The following is a 20,494-nucleotide window of genomic DNA, read 5'->3' as shown; positions in this document are numbered from 1 at the left end:
AACAAATAAAGTATACTGCTACTAGCTGCTTAAAACTGGATCTACTTTTCTTACCAACCAGTTTAAAACAAATATTTCCTGAATTCGCAATTTCGGAAATACTTTGTGGTATCCTTTAACCTTGCATATTAAGTGTCAGATCTTGATAGAGATCACAATAAAGAATGTACTGATGTTAAATTAAAAAAAAAAAAAAAAAAGTGAGGTGGCAAGGAAACTGTTACCAAAACATAATTCCAAAAAACTGTAAAATTAAGTAAACTGTAAAATAAAAACTGTCACACAATGGGCATTTTCATTAGAATAATAAAGGCTTAATGAAATGGCAGCAAAGAGCAGAGTTAAATGAGAAAGACATTTAAAATAAAAAATGGCCTATTTCTTTGCTTTAAAGTCCTTTAGCCAATAAAAAAAATTTATATAAAAAAATGAAAATGATGTGAGGATATTATTGTAGTTGAACTGTAATGAATTAAACTATATGTTTCTTTAAACATTCAGTAAGAGGTGGATGGTCAACATTATTCTAATTGTTGAAATAATTTCTATTTAAAATACAGTCTTATGAAAGAAGGCTTTTTTCCTGAGGCCTAGCTGAAATGTTTGACAATAGCTGAAATTAGTCTAAATGAAATTAGTCAATTGATTATTCTTAATCTTCCCTATCCTGTGTCACAAACCAACAGCTCTGTCAAATGGTAAAAAAAACTGTTAACAAGAAAGCCTAGCTCAAGTATACAACATCCAAAATGAATGAATTTCAAATGGGTAGAGAGAGTACAAAAACATCAACTGAATCAAATAGGTAAGCTGCTGCTCACTTAGCTTCTAAGGCAACTTCTAAGCTGTCAATGAAGGGTTGAAATCTTTCACTGAATGTACATGGAATTGTAATACAAATTAACCTATTTGAGGGGTTTTTCTATTAACTCGCTTTCTTTCATGTGAAGAATATAAACTGAATTATCATGGTCAAATAGTTTCTGGATACAGAACATTACAGAAACAGACAACAACTCAGCAGGTTACCATCAATTTATACACAATTGATAGCCTTTAGAAAATTGCCATCAGTTTTATTTCAAAACACCTAGCATTCTTTTTCTGGAAAAGAAACCGACATGGAGTAACATCAGCTAATGAGTTAGTTGAACTAGTGCCACTACAAGTGAGACAACAAGCAGGAGAGCGAGTTTCTTATCTTCAAGGACTGAGCCTACTGGCCATACCAAGTTAAATTAACCCAATTTGTCACTTGAATACAAAAAAATAGAATGTTAATGCCATTTCCACTGTGTTTCCATTGAAAAGGCAGCTGATGGTTAAAGTGCCTCTAACACGCATAAATTATTTTTATTCCATGACTTTATTTTATGTTTAGAAAGGTGGAATAGCAGAAGAAAAAAAAAGGCAGGACAAAAGGCTCTGGAGTTTTCTTTCTTCAGATGTGTGCAGAGGTGATTATATTATGAGTAGGAGGTCTGTAAAAATAAACAGAATTTTCATTGATAAATTTAGGTCTAGGGAGACAAATGTAAAATTTCTAAGTAAATTTTACTACTGCATGATCATAAAAATGTTGAAGCTTAACTGCCTAAGTTTGCTAGTTTTATTAAATTTAAAATATCCACCACCAGAACAATATAAAATAATTTTATCAAACATGATGTATGAATCAAATATTGGACTTCATCTTCAGCAAGTATCAGAATAGGTTACTCAAAATGATCAGGCTGAGTAACTCCATGCATCTTAAAACTGTCATTGCAAAAGTATTCCTTAAGATGCTTGGTAACTTTTATTAAACGGTCAGAATGAAGCAAGGCTACAATTTTGCCAGATTTGTTCTTTTAAATGGATTTGCAGGATACAAAATAGATCATCTGTCCAATTCACAGATACATGTAACAGTTCGGGGCATAGAGAGTAGAGACAAGTAGGGAACAAAGAAAGTCGGGACTATTTTCCTGTACACAGCCGGCCTCATAGGACTGCCCTGGCCTGCAATTGAGACAGACACTCTGGCAGGAAAAGGCATGTTCCCAGCAGCAACAGTAACTCCAGATGTCACACTGATCAGCTTAGGGAAGTGACAATGACTGTTCTGTAAAACACTGGTTGGCTTTGGGCTACCTTATTTCATTGAAAAGACAGAAACATACCTTATATTTTTAATGGGGTTTCTGTGAATTTTTCCCCCAAAAAACCATATGTGTAAACAAAGACATCAAGTAAACTGGTGTTTATGAAGAGCATCTCCAAATCCAGAAGACTCTCAAACTGTTTCTAACATTAACTACTGATAGTAATTATGATGATGAGGAAGACATCGTAACACTTTATGGTTTTAAAAGAACATTTTCATACACTGAGGTTGTATAAAACATTTACAAACAAAGACACTTAAAAACACTGAATTATGTTTGGTCTGAGTTAAAGATGAATGATATTTAGTTTCTAGATATATTTTTGTATACATCCATACACCAGTCTTAACTTATGAAAGAGACAAACAAACAAAGTAACAAAGCATTATTCTAAAGCTTTTAACTCCTTCCTCTCTCATTCATTGCTGGTATACTGTTCTGAATGATGTTGGTCTGAGCTGTGCTTCCCTTCCTAGCTTGCTTTCTCAAATATATCGCCCCTACACTACAAGAAAGTAGGTAGTCTGATTTAAGGGCCTTTTCTGAACAGAATGCACCTAGGGAGAGAATGAATCTTTCACATTTCTACTCCTTTCACTTCTGACTGTGCTGCAGGCTGCCTATAGTGTAAGGCTCACAGATAAAGTGAGTAATTAAATACTTCAAATTCATGATAAGGTCTTAATTATAGCATTTTCCCTTTCTCAACTTCTTCTATAAAAGACTTACTAATTATAATTCTTCAGCAATAATTAACAGTTAACTCCGCTACTATGGGAAGTCTTCAAATATACAATATTTTATTGGGAACTGCTTAAAATGCCAGACTACAGAATTAAACAAGAGCCCATACATTCAGAAGAGTCCTAAATTCTACAGCTATCTAAGTTACTTTAAATTGAAAAATGGTTTATTTAAATGTTTTTAAACATTGAGAATAAGATTAAGAAAAATTGTTAAAATTTTTAGTCAAGACAAATAAAAAGCTTTGCAAGTGATCATATACACAATTATCCATTGAATATGAACAATGAGAAATAAAACAATGAGAGCTACAGCTCAATTCTTCACATACAGAAACTCTATGAGCCACCTGCACACTATTAAATATCTTAGCTTTATTCACCTTTCTTCTGTTCAAAGAGTTCTAGAGGATATTTTTAGTTTAGCCACAAGGCAATCAAGTTATTCAAAGGAACATCATACATACAAAATTTAGAATCTAGTTTCAGAAATGCCTCCTTTTAAAATTATTTAATTACATTAAGATTATTATTAAGGAACAAGTTGGATATAGTTAAATAGATGATAAACTATTAAAATAAGTCTAAAATATAAATTTTGTGTTTAGTCATTACCAATGCAGTAAGAAGTTTTTTACTCACTTATTACAATTTATTTCTCCTGATGAAGAGCTTCAATAAAAGCATCAAGTTTTTCTTGAATTTCTCTAACTTTCTCTGTGGAGATAAAAAGAGATAATAAATTAGTTAAAAACAAATTTATTTTTCAAAGGCATCACAAATCATAGAAGATAAATGGTTTGGGATACTTTAACGACTTGGGAAAAGGAGGGAAAATTACCTTAGCACCACACGCCATCTTATAGCCAAATAAAGTTCGAACAGATTATGTAATAGCAGGAGCTTCTAAATTTTTGGAAGGGGAGGAGCGTGGGGGTTTGTGACAGATCCCTTTGAGGATTTAATACAAGCTGTGGATCCTTACACAGAAAAATGCAAGTATAGATAAATATACCATTACGTATAGAATTTTAAGGAGTTGTCAGATTCTCTGGAGTCTAACCAAGGACTCAGAGTTAGCATTATCTGGAACAGAGGAAAATATAAAATAATGAAACCATTTTTTAAAATTAGAAGAGAATACAGGTGAGTATATAACTGGCCTTCAACTGGGAAATTACTTTCTAAGTATGAAGTAATGGGAGAGTTACAAAGATCAACCACTATGACATTAAAATGTACCCTTTGTATGTCAAAATGTCCTAAAATTGAAAGGCAAAAGAAATTGTAGGAAATATTTTCAACAAACATGAAAAAGGAAATAACACTTTAAAAAATAAAAACGTACTTTTCTTGCTGTGAATGAGGAAAGTTTAAAAACACCAGAGCCACTGATGACAGATTTACATTATTTTATTTGATTTTAGGTTTTCATGTTTATAGATGTTCAAATAAAATCTATAATTTCTCTCTGAAATATAAAAATTTCCTTCAAAATGTAAACTATTCACAGGACACGCCAATCTCCTAATATTAAAAACAGAAGTCGTGATTTATTCTACTTCACTAACCTAATCATGCAGCTCCCATTTTAAAATACAGGTTATAGTAAGCATGGTAACAAATATTTTTGTCCTGTTAACACAATTTAACATGTTGGTGAGAATTATCAATTAAAGTGAAATGACTGGTTCAAAGCTGATCTAGAGGCAAAACTGCAAAGCATTCTACTTCATATCTTAGAGAAAAAAACATGTAAGAGGTATTAATAGTCAACATTTATATTTTTCCCCCCAGAACTTCATGCATACTTTATTTGTTGGCAGTCACTAAATGGCTGCATAGTGCAAAGCCTGAATAAGACAATATTCTCACTATCATGATGTTTATATTCTTTTTTTTTCAGATTTTTTAAAAAATTGAAGTATAGTTGATTTACAACATTTGTATCTTCTAAAAGATACAAACTGTATCATTTAAAAATAAATAATCTGCAATTGAAGATATAAGTATCCCTTTTTAACAGTGAGACAGCATTTGTGATGAGTAGCCAATAAAAAGAACTATCCTTTTTGTAAATTCTTATTAGCATTGCAGGAACTCAACATAGCCTACCAGGGTTGCATATAAAGAACGTAATGTCTTCATCTTCTTTTTCCAGTAATTCAGCACTTCTAATTCTTGGTATTAGACCGAGACTAACACACACCAAAAAAAGCCAGGGGAGGGGGATCCCCTACTGTTTTAATCATTATTTACTGAGAAAATATGATTTTAGTTATCACAAAGGCAGGAGTAACTCCTTATATATAAAAAATTAAACTCTTGGAAGTTTAGTTTGTACTTTTTGGTAGTCTGTTTTTTTTTGTTTTTAAACTAGCAGTCAAACCAGTAAACATACTTCCTTTCTCAAAATAAGGCCACATTTCTTATTTTAAAAATTATTTCATGTAGTTGCTTAGAAACAGTTCACCTATTTTCTTCATTGAACATTTAGAGAGTTCCAGATACTATAGGTCATCAGTTGAAAAATTTTTAAAGGGGGTTGGGAAACAGGTGGAAAAAAGTTTTCTAAACTGTCTCACAGAATTTTGGAAACGGATGGGGTCTTTAAAAAATCATCTAGCTTAAATAGCACAAAACAGGGAAATCTAAAACAAGTTTTCAGAGCCTTAGCAGCTCTCTAACATTAGAGACTGAGAACTATTTCTACTTGGGAAAATTATACTGTATGAAGAAAGGAAATCATTCTCTCTGCTCCATGATCAGAGTACAATCAGGCAGCTGAACGGCCAGCTCTAGCCATCCTTTTGCCCTGTCAATGACCTCTATGTTCAGCTGGACAGACTATCTGTGAGTGGGTGATACAGTAGCATCACTCACAAGACACTGTTCAGAGCAAGATCTATTTGTATTGAAAGAAGCCAAGAGCGACTCTGATGCATGTGCCTAATTGTGGAATCTGAATCAAATTCAAATTCTTCTAAAATTAGAGATAAGTGATGTTTTTTGTAAATGAAAGTTAAAAAAAAAAACTAATTAATTTAAATATGAAAAACACAGAATAAAAAATTACCAAATTTCCCTTTAAAAAGTTTTTTACAAAATATTTTACAATCGGAATATCAGGACACTGTACTGAAACCTCAAGAATGACACAAAAAACATTAGTAAGTTACTAGGAAGTAATGCAGGGAGAGGAGAGAAGAGGATGGAGGTAAATGTTAAAAGAAAAAAGAATAGTTGTGATAAATGTATCCTTTTAATACTAAATTGAAAAACTCATTTCTTCATTCATTCCTTCACTTACACAATGTACTTAATGGAGTGACACGGGGACACACAGTATACCCTGCCTTTGAAAAGAATTCCTTGCTTACTTTCTACCTCTGTCTAAGTCTGTAAGTGTCTACTATGTTTTGCATGATGTCAGATCCCACATTTCATTTGGTCCTCATACAACCTAGCAGGTTTCACTGCCAAAGATGAGGACATTAAGCCTGGAGAGTTAGCCTTGTCCACACTCCTCCAATTAAGAAATACATACTAGATCTGCTACCATATGCAGACACTAAATGGTAACAAAACAAATGCTATTATTTCAAGTGTATTTGTTGAAAGTTTTACCTTTTATGTAAGATAAGACATTTTGATAAAAATTAGGGAGTGAGATAGTTACTGAGCACCTCCTAAGTAGTTCTGTGCCTAGAAATGTCTAAAAAATATGTTACCATACTCGGATGAATATTATTACCTCTTGAGGAGACTAGATCTATACACACTTGGAGAGACCCTTGGAGAACAATATAAGAGTAGGAAACTGGCCCAAAAAAGTTTAGCATCTTCAGTGTCTACAACAATGCCTGACTCGCTATATATGCTCAATAAATATTTGATAAATGAAGTTCCCAAAAGTATGGCATGGAAAATGAGGGCTGTAGGTTATCAAGAAGGGAAAAAAAGCACTTAACATGCTTCCTGGATGTTATGCCAGGATCACAAGAGCTAGAGCAAGTCTGAGAACAGGAGGCAGGGTATACACTGACAGTGAGGAACAAGGAGAGCTGGTGGGTCACCTGAACCACATAAAGCACCACAGAACAGAGAATACTCAGGTCTTAGAACACAATAGCATTTTGCGGGGGTGGAGGGGGGGAAATGGGGGGTGGGGTGGGGGACAACTTAATTATTGCACCTTAAGAAGGCTAAAATATGCTGACGACACAATCACACACAAGCGTTTCATGCTTTGCAAGGAAGCTATATTACAAATAATATAGCAGCATTATTTTCCATATTTGAATTCATTCATTTTAAATTCTGAGGTAAGGTTCCAGCACTGTCTTGTACACCAACTATGCCTCCTGGCTGCACAGAAAACTCAGTTATGTGTAAAAATCAAGTTGGAATGTTAGCAACTAACACTTAACACTTTCTGATCCTTCCAAATTCATGTCTCACTATTACAGTGCTTTCAAATCCCCAAATATTATGGTATTTAATTTTTTCACCATTAGAATTTACTTTCCCACAGAAAAATGTGTATATATTAGCATGGCTAATTATAGAGCAAACTCCTTTTTCTATTACATATTTGCAATAAATATTTATATAGCTAGAGAATTCCTATAAATTTGTGATTTACTTGATCAACTAAACCAACTCAGGAAGGGATTAACAAACTGCTATTTCTGTTACACTGAAATAGCCAATTCCACATGTAGTGAATACTGAGTCTACTTGCCATTTGTCCAATGTTTACTTAAAAGATGAACAATTTCAAACATCAATTCATTGTGCTTCTTGATTGAGTCATGAATATTCCCATAATCCCCAACTCATAAACCGTCAGTCTCAGTGAATGAAGTTCCTTCTCTTTTTTCTTTTCTTCGGATGACTTGACACTCATTCATGTTTTGGGCCTCTTTATCTCCACATGAAATGATACTGCTACTCTCATTTTCTTTTTGAGACTTCTGATACTTGCTCTAAAAGTCTCAAATATAGACTAATCTGTAATTAGGATTTGAATACACTGTGAATACCAAAAGGCCAGACCCGGGAGAAGGTTCACTTCAGTGGTTAATAACAGTTTAGAACAGGAACAAAGAATCACACACAAAACACTACCACATGAACTGAAATAAACCTTTTACAGCTTTTGATGTTTTTAGAGAAAGCATAAAGAAACGAGCTGCAAACTTACTAATGCAGTGTATTTTAAACAAACCACACATCCAAAGATCCAAATGTACCTTAACAGAACTGTTTTATAACATACTGCATACACATTTTGTACCAAGCTTGAGGACACCTTGTAGGTGAGATTTTGCTATAAAAAGTGGTTCACTAAAAGACTGAAAATTAAAGGAACACTTCTTATTGTGTTATATATGTTCTTCCTAAACAGGCTTGCTTTTCATTAGACAACTACACTGTAAGGGCTCTTTAGAAATTCAGTATTTAAAGGAATCATCTAGGGAAACAAGAAAACCAACAACAACAAAAAGTGAATAGTAGACCAAATTCAAGAGTCTTAAAACTACAGCTGTAATCTTAGACTTAGCACAAGAAAAGATGTACACCTCTTACAGCTGAAAGGAAGAGCCAAAGAGATACAGAGTGAAAGATGTATAGCTAAATCTAACACTTATCTCTTGAATCTTGGCCCTGTAGTTTTTTTCCCCTACAAATAGGTATGATTATTTTTAAACAGACTCATTAATGAAGACAAACAGTATACTTCTGCTTGTTACAGAAGAAGGAGGCATCGTTTCCTATGTCCTGGAAAGCTGTTTGAGACTTGGACAGTAATTGTAAAGCTGGGTGGGGTCCCAGACTTCCAGGAGTCTGTGAGGTGGAAATAGAGTTCTCTGGGTTATTTCCATTGTTTCAAAAGTTCAAATGGAAATCTTTGTTTGGGCTAGAATTACATCTACTCTTGTAACAATTAGTTATTTAGGCTGATTAAAGATATAATTGCAATCCTATGTTTCAAATTAAAACTATATGCATTGTAAACAAATCTTATAAAACATGGACTTCACAAGAGTATACAATAATGAAAGGAGTGTTTGATGAAAAAAAAAATGTTAGGAATCCCTGGTCTAATGCCCCTAACAATCAATGGAGTAGTTATTTCATATTTTTATCAAGATGAAAACATAATGTATTAACAGGTATACGATAACGTGATCAGGGGAACTAAGTTTCTAGTCCTGGTTTTGCCTTTAATCTTACGACTGCAGACAAATCATGGTCCTAGTTTCTTTATCTCTAAAATGAGGGAATCAGTCTAAAAAAAGTCCATATTACTTTAAAACTTAGGACTGAAATGTACTATTCTAACTGATCATGTTTTAATTGTACCTTTTAAAACTTGTAAATGGTCTTTTCTTTGTTCTTTAGTATCTTTTTATTTGATGTTAAGCTCCTAGTAAAAAATGCAACCACAAATGATAATATTATTCTCATAGGGTTGCAGAATTCATTTTAGAAAGATCAGTTTTATACTGTTTTTTTTTTCCCCCAGGAATCAATGTGGGACTGCTTGTATGAATTACCTACTTAACAAAAAAGTCTGTCATTTAAAATCACTCAGCAAGTGCTACAGCACTTGCTATGTAATAGATGCCCATGAATATTCATTCATTGCTCATTCATTTATTTATTGGTGAGTGATCTGACTTAACCAATACTTCATGCAAACATTAAAGATGATTATTTTAAAATTTTGCTATTTCAGACCCCAAAACAGTATGATTTAGAAAGAAAGCTGCCATAAGAAAGTCTGTGGGGCTTCCCTGGTGGCGCAGTGGTTGAGAATCTGCCTGCCAATGCAGGGGACACGGGTTCGAGCCCTGGTCTGGGAAGATCCCACATGCCACGGAGCAACTGGGCCCGTGAGCCACAATTACTGAGCCTGCGCGTCTGGAGCCTGTGCTCCGCAACAAGAGAGGCCGCGATGGTGAGAGGCCCGCGCACCGCGATGAAGAGTGGTCCCCACTTGCCGCAACTAGAGAAAGCCCTCACACAGAAACGAAGACTCGACACAGTCATAAATAAATAAATAAAAGAACGTGAATTTCTTAAAAAAAAAAAAAAAAAAAGAAAAGAAAGTCTGTGAAGTAAATTATAATTTATGTCTGCTGAATGTATAAACAGCTCAAAGCGACTTGTGAATAAATTCAGCCTAAATTTTAAAAACAACTTTAACTGAGCATTTCTACCAGGCTCCTTTTGGCTAATAGAATCAAAACCTCTTAAAAAATACTTTCTTGAATTTTGAAGCCTATTCTCCAAAAGACTTCAGTATGGATGAACACAGAGTAGCTTTATACCCAGGCCTTTATATTGGTTAGGCCCTTACACTTTCATAAATAGATGGCAACCCTAATTTCATCTCAGCTATTAATTCTTATGGACCTGCCCTTAACCAATAGAGTCACACCATTCCAGGTGCTTGTCAGTGTCGATCGGTGTAAAATCTTGAACTTTCTCTGCTACCTGATACTTATTAAAAGGCTCAGTTACAAGAAGAAATTACATTTATGGAAAATTGTATGGGGGACATATAATTCATCTATTTCTCTAGATGCTATATATTTCATCTTTAGATAAGCCAAACCAAATAGTTATTTATTTAGATGGCATCATTCTGATTTTGTCCAGAATTGCTTGTTACTGGCCTACACTGAGGAACATTACAATAAAGAGCCCCATGAAATTCATGATTATGTGCAGTCATTTGATTCAGTATATCATATAACTCAGTGTTCCTCTTATGAGGACTAGTGACTTTTCTCTCAGGTGTGTGTACCAGATATACCTATGCTTCAGCTAAGCAACTGCTATGCTGTTGTCTGAGAGCTATCATAAATCATGTGATCAACTCTGCTTTCCATTTTGCATCAGCTACTGAAACCAACTCCCCCTGAAACTAAGTTCCCCTGCAGGGCTTATGATTAACCTCTGTACCCGAAACTTTATCCCTTTTCTTGTCCCGTCCCTGTCCCCCTGAAGATTGAGAAGTAGCAAAGAAAAGAGGGGACTGAAACCGAGCAGGACCTCGCGGAGCATTCCTCAGGTACAAGGCCCTCCATGTCCCCTGCTTCTTGTTTGACCTTCCCTGAGTTCCAAAGAGCAGAGTAAAGCAGTTAATGATTAGAACAGTCACAGGACTCCTAGTTCCTCCTGAAGGGACGTAGATGACAATCTGACGCATATCTTCGAGTTGTTCTGTGGAAACTAAGACCCCCCACCCAGTGGAGGAAGGTGACTACATGCTGTCAGCAAGCAAGTAGACCCCAGACTGCTTGGAACTGGAAAGTGGATGACTGAGATTACCTAAACATCACCCTGTTACCTCACCACCAACCAATCAGAAGAATGTCCACGAGCTGATCAGGCACCCTGTGAACCTCACACTTAACGGTTGCCTTTAAAAACCGTTCCTGAAAGCCAGCACGGAGTTCAGGTCTTTTGAGCACGAGCTGCCTGCTCTTGCTTGGGGTCCTACAATAAATGCTGTACTTTCCTTCACCACAGCCCAGTGTCAGTTGATTGGCTTTGCTGTGCATAGGGCGAGTGGACCAGCGTTCAGTTTGGTAACACTACTAGGAAGCTCAGGGCCAGATATGCAGCTTGCTTATAGCAAAGTACGCAGAACCCTTGAGCACCAATCTTAGCCCAAATTTCGCATTATTTCACTTGCCTGGATTTTCTCTTCCCTTCCACCCAATTTTTCCACTCAAGTATTTTTACTTTTTGCACAGGGTAGATCTTTATAAGCTGCCTCAAACTGTTTGGGGAATAAGGCAGGGAATTAATAAACTAACAAGCTAGTTTGTAGAAGATATACCACTAGGTAGCTGATTCATATAATATACTATAATATTCTAAAAATAATCTTTTTATACTGGTAATACTTTTAAAATCAGTAATTTAAGAATATTTTGGGAGGACAATATTTGTCACATTTAACCTTCTATGAATAATCCTTACACGAGAGAAAAAAATAAAGTATTTTTACTTCTGCTCAATTCTCAGAAAACTCAATGATATAAAAATCTATATTTCAAGTCATTATTTTCAGCAACAGAAAAGAATCATACATTTTTATGGGATTCATAATCGTCTTTTTAAATGTGAATGATAGATTCTACCATAAGATTATAATTGTCTCCTGTGAATTATTTTATTCTGTATCCAGTACATAAAATATTCCATATTCATTACATCTATCAACTCATACTATGATGAAAAAATATTTAAGTTATTTTATGTGGTAACTCATTAATGATACATTTTTTTTCTCAAAAAAGTTTAAATAAATACGCTATTTCAAAATGAATACATTTCTTTTTCTCCCCATAAAAAAACCTAAATATCACTACAATTTAAAAACTATGATATAGGTAATTAACTGGGAAAGTTAAAAAAGCGTTAGCGTAATGACCAGTAAAATATTCAGTCCCAAACAATTGAGGTTTTAAAATAACTCATCATTTTTTTCTTTTCTATTTTCCTCTTCTTAAAAGCATATTTTACTCTGAATTTTGTTAGGAGGGAAGTTGAAACATTTTAAGAGAAGGAAAACCACCCAGGCAGCCCTTAAAGAGACAGGACATCATTTATCACCTGAAAAGACAGATTTATAAGAAGAGGGCCCTTTCTGTTCCTTTAAGACTGCAAAACAGATGGGAAGTGAATGGACAGTCAATGGGACAAGAAAACACATGGGAGGTGCCGCTGTATGTATGTTCCCAGCATAAGAAAGAGGTCAAGATTGTAACTGCATGACTGGGTCCTGGAAAGGGTCTTTCTTCAAGCTGTTACAAAGACAAACGCTGTTCCTCATCCTGCTGTCAAACTGTTATAAATATTGGTTTGTCAAAAGACCTTCAGTGCTGAAATTTTAAAAAGGAGGTGTAACAGATGAATGAATCATGAGAATGATTCTTAAACAGTCAGCTCATTAACATAATTTTAAAAGTAAAAGAAAATAATACAAGAAGGGAGAATGTAATTCTGATTTATGAGCCAAACTGAAAGTATATAGAAAAAAGTATGGAATTAAAACTTGCAGACTTTAATAAAGTTATGAATTAAGTGAGATGAAAAACAAAAATGGAATACAATTATATCTCTTAAATAAGATGCTACATAAGGACAAAGTATTATTAATCTTATCACAAGGAGAACTGATAGGCATTTGTGTTGTTTTAGGTTGATTTCATAAGTTTTCAGTTATTTCTCACTATAACCTTATAAATTGGTATCATTACTGATATTGGTTCCATAAGGCAGAATAAGGCTCAAAGACATAAATGCAACTTCAGAATTAATTTTATGCATTCAGTAATTTAGAAAATCACCTTTAAATTATAAGTCACAATTTCTTTTTTTCTACAGAAAAGGAATAAAATTGAAATAGCAATAAGAATGCATAGATGGATAAGCCTGGGTTATCTTTTTTGAAGAATGAAACCATTACACATTTCTTTAGGAGACAAATTCATTGTTCTCGAGTTAATGATTAGTTGAACTAGGAGAGTAGGCTCTAAAAATAACACACTGAAAATAATATAAAAAAGGAAGCCAAACTATATGAACTTGGTTATCTACAGTCACCACTAGCACAAACCCAGACTAAAAATGAACAGAATCCCAAAACAAATCTAAAAAGATACTATCTCTGACACATGTTGTTAGCCCCAACTTTGCCATAAATATTTATGTAACTGGCTAAATCATTTCCCTCAGTGAACATCAATTTCCCCATCTGAACAATGGGGATAATAACTTACAAGCCTTATACGCCTTTAGAAGACAAACATAACACACTGTGTAAAGTGCAAAGCTCTATACAAACTTAAAGCACATATATAGAGTTCCAAACAGGATTTAATTTGGATTCCAAAGTACCAAATGATGCAGTTACATGAGAATACTTTCTATTCCTAATGCTTGCCTGGCTCATTGCTTTCCTGATTGTCAGCAATCTCAGTAGAAGTGAGAATAAAAGATTACAAAGTTAAGAAGAGAGTGGATGGTTTAAAGTAGAGACAGCAGCCAAACATTCAGAAGTTTTCCTGTAGACTTCCCAGGTGGCGCAGTGGTTAAGAATCCACCTGCCAATGAAGGGGACACGGGTTCGATCCCACATGCCGCGGAGCAACTAAGCCCATGCGCCACAACTACTGAGCCTGCGCTCTAGAGCCTGCGAGCCATAACTACTGAGCCCGCGTGCCACAACTACTGAGCCCGCATGCCACAACTACTGAAGCCCACACGCCTAGAGCCTGTGCTCCGCAACAAGAGAAGCCACTGCAGTGAGAAGCCCGCGCACTGCAACGAAGAGCAGCATACACTCGTGGCAACTAGAGAAAAGCCTGTGAGCAGCAACAAAGACCCAACGCAGCCAAAAATAAATAAATAAATAAATTTATTAAGGAAAAAAAAAGTTTTCCTGTGTAAAAGAAAATCATGATCGAACGTAGCTAGTGCACAGAAGAATCAATCTAGTAGTTTTAAGATGGGAATGATTTCAGCATCTTTGAAGAAAGAGAGACATAATGAAGGTACAAGTACATATAGGAAGTGCCAGGGTCCTGAATACAGGTGGAGATTAATTTTAAAAGCAGAGTGATTCTTAGTACATGTTTTGTTACTATATAGCCTCTGGAATCCCTGACCTATTTAAAGCAATGGGTACTATAGGTTTTATTTTTACTAATGCTGCTTATTCCTCTCAGGGAATCTTTTTGAAATAAGTTTGTATGAAGAAAAGGAAGAGAAATTGAACCTACTCTGATAGATGAGAAACCAGAAATAGGAGCAATGACAACAAATTGAAGATTTGGGGTATAAGAGGAAGCCAACCCAAGATTTCTTCATGAAAAATGTGTTCCAGAAGTGTAACAGAAATTATGTCCCTAAGATCACATTAAAAATTTTGTTAGAATACAATGTTACAGTGGTTATCTCTCGGCAGTGGCAATAGTTTAAAAAATTCTGCCATCTATATCTTCTAACTTTATACAATGCATATGCACTAGTTTTGTGATAAAAAAGATTAAAACAAAAACACCTAAAATTCTGGTAGTTGTACTGGGTGAAGACAGGTACACATGACACAGAATATGAAGTGGTACCAATAAAAGGAGAGACTAAAAAAGACCTGAATTCCTTGGCCCAGAAAAAAGATCTAACTCAAAAGACTAAAACTAAGGAACAGACTGAAAAAGTTCTTCTAAGAGAAATTAAAATGGACTAATTCCATACACAGTAGGTAACGACGAAGCAGAGAAAATCTATTATCTTTAATGGGCTGTACAAGCGTGAAAACTTCATCAGTTCAAGAAAGATTTCAATTCATTCGCAGGTGACAGATCCAGGAAGGGCAGTTACTAGAAATAGGAAGAATTCAAAGTGAAACCCCAACCACAAAGGATGATACGATGACAGCCAATTACTATGTGGCCCCATGAAATGTCTCTTGGTGTCACAATTACCAAGAGGTTATTTGGGAAGATATCAGTCACTTTTAAAATTGATCATATCATGAATCAGCTTAATCATTTCTATGAATGTGATAATTAAGAATATGAAATTTCTAAGGTAACTTTGAATTATGCTCATTTGGAAACAGTTTAGAAATGTATAAAATGGTAAAGAAATTAAAATTTCTTTTGTCCTCAACCCCTCCTGCAACTATCCTGAGAACCCTCTTTCACAGAGGTTACCAGTTCAGTGTGCATCAATTTGTCCTTCAAGACAGTTCTCTCTTTTTTAAAAAATTTATTCATATCTTGTTTAATTTTATTTTTTAATATACTGTTCCACAGATCAATGGATTGTTTTGCAATTCGATTTAGTTTTCAATAACTAGATTCCATTTTTTTCCATCTTAGAATGGAGAGAATACATAATTAAAAAATAAAACAAAGTTTAATCCAAAACGTAGATATTATTTCATCCTAAAGTCTCACTGAGGGAGTGGTAAGCATTAATAACATGGGGAAAAACAGCCTCATTTCTAGCTTTAAAAATGTACGCTGTCTTTTTTATACATAATCATATACACACAAGCACATAATACATTACACATAAATAGAAACCACTTTAAAATGATCAACAAAAAAATTCAATCCATAAATTACTGAAGAGCCCTTTCCTATCTTTATTCTCACTTTTAATCAGTTAAAATGTGAGTTTAAAGCAAAAAAGAATATACTTGCTAGTAAAGCACTGAATACCAATAGCCTGTAAATATCCTTTTAATCTTGTACCAATTTATCAATATCCATCAATGTTGTCTTTAAAAGACAGACTTAGGGCATGAAAAATGTGCTTGATTGTAAAAGCCCCATTTTGAGTCTGAATTTTCTCATCAATAACCTGGAAAGCACACAATTCGGACTCATCGTGTGGAATTGTGCATGTAAATAACTGCTTCTCTAACACACAGGACTCTCCCTGAGGATTACTTTATTCTTTGTGTCAACTCACTCTCTCTCCCTTTTTTGGACTACAACACAAAGGCAGACTCTACTTCATCTCTGCAGACTCAAGGTAAAAATAATCCTTCACTCTCTTCCTTAGCTGCTTTGTCAATTTCACCTTACTAGGAAAAATATTTCACAAAGGCAGAAGTTAAAAATTCAATCACTTTAACCCTGAGAAGATACCTTACAGACCTCAAACACTGATAACATAAAACAGAAAGAAGCGATTTATTCTGTAGTGAAGAAAAGAAACATTCCAATCTTTCCATTTTTCAAATATACTCACTTCTAACCATTCCAGAAAGTACATAAATGTCAGATAGAATAAAAATATTCCAATCGACTTAAAAATTCCTAATAAACACACACACAAAAATGAGTGTTTCGGTGAACTGGGTGGATCGGGGATTAGGACATCACTGGCGACCTAGAAAGAAGTAAGAAGTGGTTCTGCTAGGGATGAAAGCAAGTCGCAAGATGCTAGCAAAGGAATGTGTGGGGTATAGGGGTGAATGCAGCAAATGCGAGCTGCTCTACAAGAGAAATGAGGTGGCCGTTTTCTGGTGAGACAGAGTGGAAAAAAAGCTTTCTTCTCCCTCTTTTTTAAGTTAAGAGAAGGGGGTAATGAAGAGCCTGTATTAAAACGTCATGATCCAACATTCAGCAAACACATTCAATATGATATACAAAATATGGTGAATTTATGAACGAAGCAAATGGCTTTGGCAGAATAGATCAATCATAATAGACATGAAACATTTTTCTTCTTCAATTGGTTATTTTGGTTGATCTGCAGTTGTCTATAGTAGGAAGCCTGCCTTCTGCTCAAGTAAACAACACTGGCAGTACCTCAGTAAGGTTTTTAACCACTGAAGGAAGGTAAATAAGCAGGGAGGAGGAGAAACACTAGCTCAGGACCAAGAGATAATAATGATGTATAAGAAGGCACAGTGAGAGACATAAGAAAAAAAGAGACAAAGAGGGAAAGACTGCTTAGAAATGTGCTAGAAGCCAGGAGAGATGAGAAAGCAGTACTGAGTGCCTATAATTACTGGCCCAAAAACCACAATCACAGTATGTAGGTATAAATGATGCCACAGAGATTATGGTTTTTACAGTTGCCTAGGTACCTGGAATTCTACAACTCAATGCTACCCTCTCCTCCTTTAAATCCCTTTAAAATTCATTTTCTTTGGTTATGTCTACAGAAACAAAATGAACATGCTACTATAGATAATAGTTCAAATAACAAATTTTCAATAGTCACATGATTTATCAGACTCTACTAAAAGAAGATATATGTCGATTTCATGCCCATTAATAAAAATAACAGACTGTGCCGCTGTAAACATGAAGAACTCTCCAGAGTACTGGTGCGGGGGCAGAGTGGGTGGTGGCGGCGTGTGGCAACAATCACCCGTGGAGACTTGGCAAAATATGCATGCCGTAGCCCTACCTCTGGAAAAAGAGTTTAAACACACGACTTCCTTTTTCTACAGTTTTAAGTTCCAGATTCTGAGTACAATAATCTTTCTAGGATGATTTTCAGTCTCACACTACTTCGCGGCCACGGTTTTCATCCATAAAGGCCCTCAAGGATTCCGCAAGTACGGCAGAAGTTTAGGAATGTGGAGGAGCCAATGAAAATTAAATTCAAGAGTATCTTGCTATTTTTCTTTCCTAAATAAAGAACAACAAAATTATTCTTGCTGAAGCTTCTCCCATCTAGATATTTCCTGACTACTTTTTATCCAAGTTTTAACATGCATGAAGACATTTCTTAACTCTCTTATAAATTAGAATTATATTTCAGAGATAATGAAGGTACTTCTTAAACTTAAGCAGCTAAGGTGCATTTCTCTTCCAATCTTAGCTTTTAAAATGGTAGTACTGGATCATTCTGCTGCTACTCCCTTTTTATCACCATAATTTAAAAAATTCACTAGTACATTAATTATGAAGAACAAACAAAATTTTCATTATAAAAATAATTTGTTACTACCTGGTAGCTCAGAGAAAAAAGAAATTTCCATCTGTCATCTATATTTCTAAGTTTTTAGCATCAAAACTGAATCTCCTGCACACTAAGATAGAAAGCTTGTATCTTTACTCCATTCTAATTATCAAGAGAAAGCATAGGATGGAGGATAAGAGGAGACTGGGAAAGTAAGGAGACACAAAGACAAGCCCCACCAGCATTGTATATTGCCAAGAGAAACAAACTTTAGTTTCAAGAAACAATTGCCGGCTGTCTGGGAGATGCTCAGGCATCAAACAATAAAGAACAGTCAACAGAGGCAAGAGGCCGAGCATGCTGCCGCAACTGCTTCTCTAATCCCCGGACCTCTAGTAAAAAGGCCAGCTGTTGCCACCTCGTGTAGAGAGTCAGCAGAGCAAATTAACCACGGGAGAAAAAAAGCTGCGGATATTGGAAAATTCTAATTTACCAGCCTCTTTAAGCTACACTGTTTTTAACATTGAGGACATCAAACTATTATCATTAAAATAAGCCTGTGTAATGGTAGCTCAAGTAAAAAGGTTTATGACTGTTTTCACATTTCATTAGTAAATGAGATAGATGTAAATATGAAACATTCGGTTTTGACTGAAGCATATCTTCTCTTCATGTAAAGTACAAGAAATATGAAGAAATACACTGAGGCTTATTATAAAACATTTCAACACTCCCAGACAAGCTCGACAAAAAGCCTCAACTTAGAGTAACAGCCATTATGCTCAAGTAAAGATTCTGGATCTGTTACAGCTGGATTTTAAGTCTCTAAGTACAAACACACTACACTGAAAAGCTGTGTCTGAATTTTGGGCAACTTTGATACTACTTACCTATGGCGGAATTCAACTGAGTGTACTTCAAGACAATTTAACAAGTCACATAAAGAAAATTAACTTCCTTCAGTCTGTTTACTGGCTTCATTTACACTTTTGTGTTCTCTTACCCAGATGTTCTAATGCTATCAAAGTTTTCATATTGTTTGAAAGTTTAAGCTGCAAAGTTTTTGTAGTGTAGGAAGTACATAGGATGATAATGATCATGATGATTATCACGGTCATAACTAGCATGTATGTCTTTTTTGACCCTCTCCGTAAAGGACACTGTTAACTATGGGAGCTTCCAAATATAAAAGACCATTTTATATAATTATATTGTCTAACACCTTGGGGTTTTTTTCTCAAATTAGTTCAGCAGAGTAGTTAAAAGACCTGGGCTCAAATCTTCGCTTTACCAGTTACTATCTGTGTGTTTCTTAGGCTGACGTTTCTTTTTCTATAACATGAGAAAAATGACTGTACCTATGAGACTGCATGTTAAACACATAACCTAATATCTGGCACAGGAAATTTATTCAAATATTAATTTATATTCATAAATAGATTCAAGTTTCGATACAAAAATGAAAAGGAATTTATTGTAAAATAAGAAGAGAACAATCTAAATGATTGGTAATACCCCTTTAATTCCTGGGTATCAGCGATTCTTTGATTATGTACACAGGGAATAGTGAACAAGAGTTAAAAAAGAAACCTAAGCTCTAAACCCCATGCAATTGATATCAAGGTCCAAAAACTCACAATAAGCTAGTTAACTGTTGATACGATATTTACAGACAAACAATAAAAGAATCCCATGCTGTTCTGATGAAACTCAGTTTAGCAACATTACTAGCAGTTGTTACCAGTGTCCAGACACTCAGTTTCCAGGCTGGGATGGAGAATAAATTCCAAAAAAAAGTCTGTGAGATGTTAGCACTATTACTTATTTTATATAATGACAATCATAAAATATATCTTATAAATCATAAGCAGATCATTATAGAAAGAAACACTTTAAATTGAGCTGTAACATGCCAATTTTTTCCTCTCCAAAGAAAGCGTTTTAAAATTGCAGTCTGTTTCAGTAAATACACTGGACACATTATTAAAAACTATGCTGGGAATCCAAATAGATTTTATCTAAATTAATGCTGTATTTAAGTATCTATAAAAAATCCTTTGAGATAAAATTCACTATAAAATCAAAAGAATTTCATCAAGGTCATAGCGAACATATTTAAACACCAGACAGTTCTGAGTATGA

At 34.8% G+C, this 20,494-nt stretch overlaps 1 protein-coding gene across 4 annotated transcripts in view; it reads right to left on the bottom strand.

Annotated features, from left to right (window-relative positions):
* Window positions 1-1,055: 1,055 nt before the first annotated feature.
* The window catches only part of OPA1 (OPA1 mitochondrial dynamin like GTPase), a 94,195-nt gene continuing 74,756 nt past the window's right edge, over window positions 1,056-20,494 (bottom strand). For all 4 annotated transcript variants that reach the window (XM_059920784.1, XM_059920786.1, XM_059920785.1 and 1 more), the window contains 2 exons: window positions 3,533-3,607; window positions 1,056-1,481 (listed from right to left, as the gene is read on the bottom strand). In XM_059920784.1, coding sequence (XP_059776767.1) covers window positions 3,543-3,607 — 65 coding nt within the window. In that variant the 3' untranslated portion in view covers window positions 1,056-1,481; window positions 3,533-3,542. The remainder of the gene's footprint in view (window positions 1,482-3,532; window positions 3,608-20,494) is intronic.

This window comes from Balaenoptera ricei, chromosome 4, assembly GCF_028023285.1.
Source record: "Balaenoptera ricei isolate mBalRic1 chromosome 4, mBalRic1.hap2, whole genome shotgun sequence".
Classification (NCBI taxonomy): Eukaryota; Metazoa; Chordata; class Mammalia; order Artiodactyla; family Balaenopteridae; genus Balaenoptera; species Balaenoptera ricei.
The sequence above is the reverse complement of the archived record's forward strand: the minus strand, read 5'-3'. Positions and strand labels throughout refer to the sequence as shown.